Source organism: Limulus polyphemus, unplaced genomic scaffold, assembly GCF_000517525.1.
Source record: "Limulus polyphemus unplaced genomic scaffold, Limulus_polyphemus-2.1.2 Scaffold441, whole genome shotgun sequence".
NCBI lineage: Eukaryota > Metazoa > Arthropoda > Merostomata > Xiphosura > Limulidae > Limulus > Limulus polyphemus.
The window spans coordinates 189,561-192,599 of NW_013666051.1; the positions used below are offsets into that span (position 1 = coordinate 189,561).

Genomic DNA, 3,039 nt, shown 5'->3' on the forward strand with positions numbered 1-3,039 from the left:
ATATATATATATATATATATATATATATATATATAGACATGTATATTACAGCCTATAAAACAGCAACATTCTTTTAAACTTGTTGCTTGCAGTGTCTTTCTACCCATAACTTTGTATGATATATTGTATATCATAACTTTTATATATATATGTATATATTTGTGTGTGTGTGTGTTTGTTAATGCTGTAGTATGTATCTTTAAGTAGTATTCTTGGAGTAAAGATTCTGTAATTATTTATATAGATTTATCAATTGTTGCTTTTAAACCAGCAATTTTCAAATTAAAATTATTACTCAAAAATATATGCTTACTACATTTAATATAATTCAGAGTAAACCTTAACAACTTCTTGTAATAGGAGTATAATTGTTTTTAATCAATATATAAAAGGACATCTAAGAGATTTTGAAATGGACTTAATTTTTTAAAGGGAGAAAAAAACAGAAACATTTTGAAGATAATAAAGTTTTAAGAGTTATTTGCAGTTATATCAGAATGATTAAAAGTATTGTTTTTCAGAGTTAACAGCAAGCAGTGGAGCCCTACAGAAAGATACCATCCACAGTGAATCTTTTGAAGCTAAATATCTAAGATTTGTTATTACATCTGGCTATGATCACTTCTGTGCTGTGTACAAAATACAAGTTTCGGGAACATTATATTGATATAAAAAAGGCAAATAATCATCACCAAAAAAAAAAAACACTAATAAAATAATCACATTTCAACAAAGACATCAGGAATAGCAGTGTATTTAAAACGGTATTTTTTTATGATAGAAATATGCATGAACTACATTGTTTATGAAAAAAATCATAATCATTACTATTACTTGTTTTTAGTTTATGTAACTGCTAAATCCTGCTGTGATCTTGATATTTTCATAGCATAGGTTTTGTAACTTCAAATATATATATAATGGTTACTATTTATACATTAATAAGGCTTTATGCACATGAATATTTGTCTTCAAATTTCACCCTTTTGGCTTTCATGCTAAAATCTCAGTGAATTAAAAACACACCAAAAATTTGAGTGATTTTAAATAGTTGACTGCTCTTTTTCAGGAGAAGAGAGAAGATGAATAGTCAACTAATCGAAAGTGCTCAGTTTTAGTTTTTTGAAATTTCATTGCACCTTTAATATGTGATCCTGTGTGCTTACTCTTCAATCAAAATGCTAAAATGTTATGAATTTTTTTTTTACTTAGTTTTTTTTTTAAGTAACGACAAGCATGTTTATCACAAATTCACTAGTATGCATTTTTTTTGAGAAGTTTTCAAGTCTCTTTTAGGACCACCATCAGGTCAACTGATAACAAAAAATACATGAAACAATACTTGCAAAGCAAAGAATGTTTTTTGTGTGTGTGTTTATGTTTAGTTAGCCTAACGAGGCTTATAAGAAAGGGTTGAAAATGTGACAATAAACCTTTGAACATTGCGAAGGCCTATTACGTGTTTGAGTGATTAATTTTTTAAAAGGTTTATAGATTTGAAAAAATGCTCTGAACCTGTATGTACAAATTTGGTTTTCAGTTTATAGTTTGCATTACTTCTTAAAGTATGTTAGGTTTCTGATAATAGTTGTTTCCTCAGGAAATTATAAATAAACAAGAGAAAAACAACATTTTTTATGGGGTTTGACGAGTTTCAAAATAAGTAGAAAATATTGCTGGTGAAACTAGATCCAGATTGATGAAAGCAGTTACATCTATCAAATATATAAGAAGTATTTTAACAGTGAATAAAGCCATTTTATTTAATATTTACACTGTACAAAATGTGAAAAATTTGTTAACCAGCTTCAGAAAAAAAGTGAAACCAGAACAGCAGTATGAAGAATGTAATTACAGCAGAATGTTATTTTATAATTTTAATTCATGCACAAAAATAGTAGTTAGTTTATAATTCATCATCTCTGAAATATTTAATCACTTATTTGTTTTGTTGGAAAAAAGGGTTGTAATTTATTTATAAGAAAATATATGGTGAAAATAAAGTTTGTAGTGTATGATTTTATTTTTACATAATGCAATAAACAATATTTGCAAACAATTAAAATAACATGCACTTTTATATAACATTTGTGTTATAATGCCTGTTATACTTAGCAGCAGATCTTATAACTTGAAATTGCAAATTACTATTGATTTATTTACTTGTGAAGAAAATAAATTAACAAATAAATAAATAACCAGTTAGTTTGTTGAATAATAATGGATAATTAGTTGTAGCAGTTTATGTTATCCAAACACATGTTGTATATTATAGTTTATTTGTAGTGAGTAAAGGACTGAACATTTGAACCAGACAAATTGCTAATGGCTTACTACTAATAAAATTCTATACACCAAATTTGTATTCATTATAATTATGTAGGATTTTTTTTTCTAATCAATCAAGTGCTTTATAAACTTCCACTGCATTGCAAAATCTCAAGTATCAACAATATTTTATAGAATATCAACTATCTATGAATTTTAGATAGGAACATTCTGTCCCAAATAGTCCATCTGTGATGGTAATTATCCATTCATATTATATAAAACAATTTACAGTTAAACATTGAAGGAATCTCATAAACACTACAGCTGTGATATAAGGGTATATCATATGTTTTTTACCTGCAAAAATCTTTTGGTTCTTTAGTTTTCATGTTGTAATGGTGGTAACAAAGGGTCCAGAGAGCCATTAAGATTACCTTGTTTTAGTTGCTTTGTACTCTACAGTAGGGGATGTCTCTTCTGCCCGAGAAGATATTGCAGTAATTTATAGTATCCATGTTAAAATGATTGGTACTATGATATCCTTTACTGGCTGGTTATGATGTTGACTACATCTAACAGCCAACAAAACTGTAAGGAACAAAGGTCACAAAGTAACATTGTGAACTGGGCAAAGAAAGAGAGCTTACCTGTTGACTTCAGGCATGCTTGTTTTTTTAGGTAGTTTCTACTAGGAGATCATCAAGTGAAGACTTCTTTCAAGAACATTATATATATATATATATATATATATATATATTACTATCGATA

General features: G+C 27.3%; 1 protein-coding gene across 1 annotated transcript in view; it reads left to right on the forward strand.

Moving 5' to 3' along the window:
- The window catches only part of LOC106458304 (intraflagellar transport protein 25 homolog), a 7,128-nt gene extending 5,801 nt beyond the window's left edge, over nt 1-1,327 (forward strand). Inside the window, exon 4 of the mRNA XM_013917798.2 lies at nt 522-1,327. Within this exon, the coding sequence (XP_013773252.1) occupies nt 522-667 (146 nt within the window). The 3' untranslated portion in view covers nt 668-1,327. The remainder of the gene's footprint in view (nt 1-521) is intronic.
- Nucleotides 1,328-3,039: the final 1,712 nt, after the last annotated feature.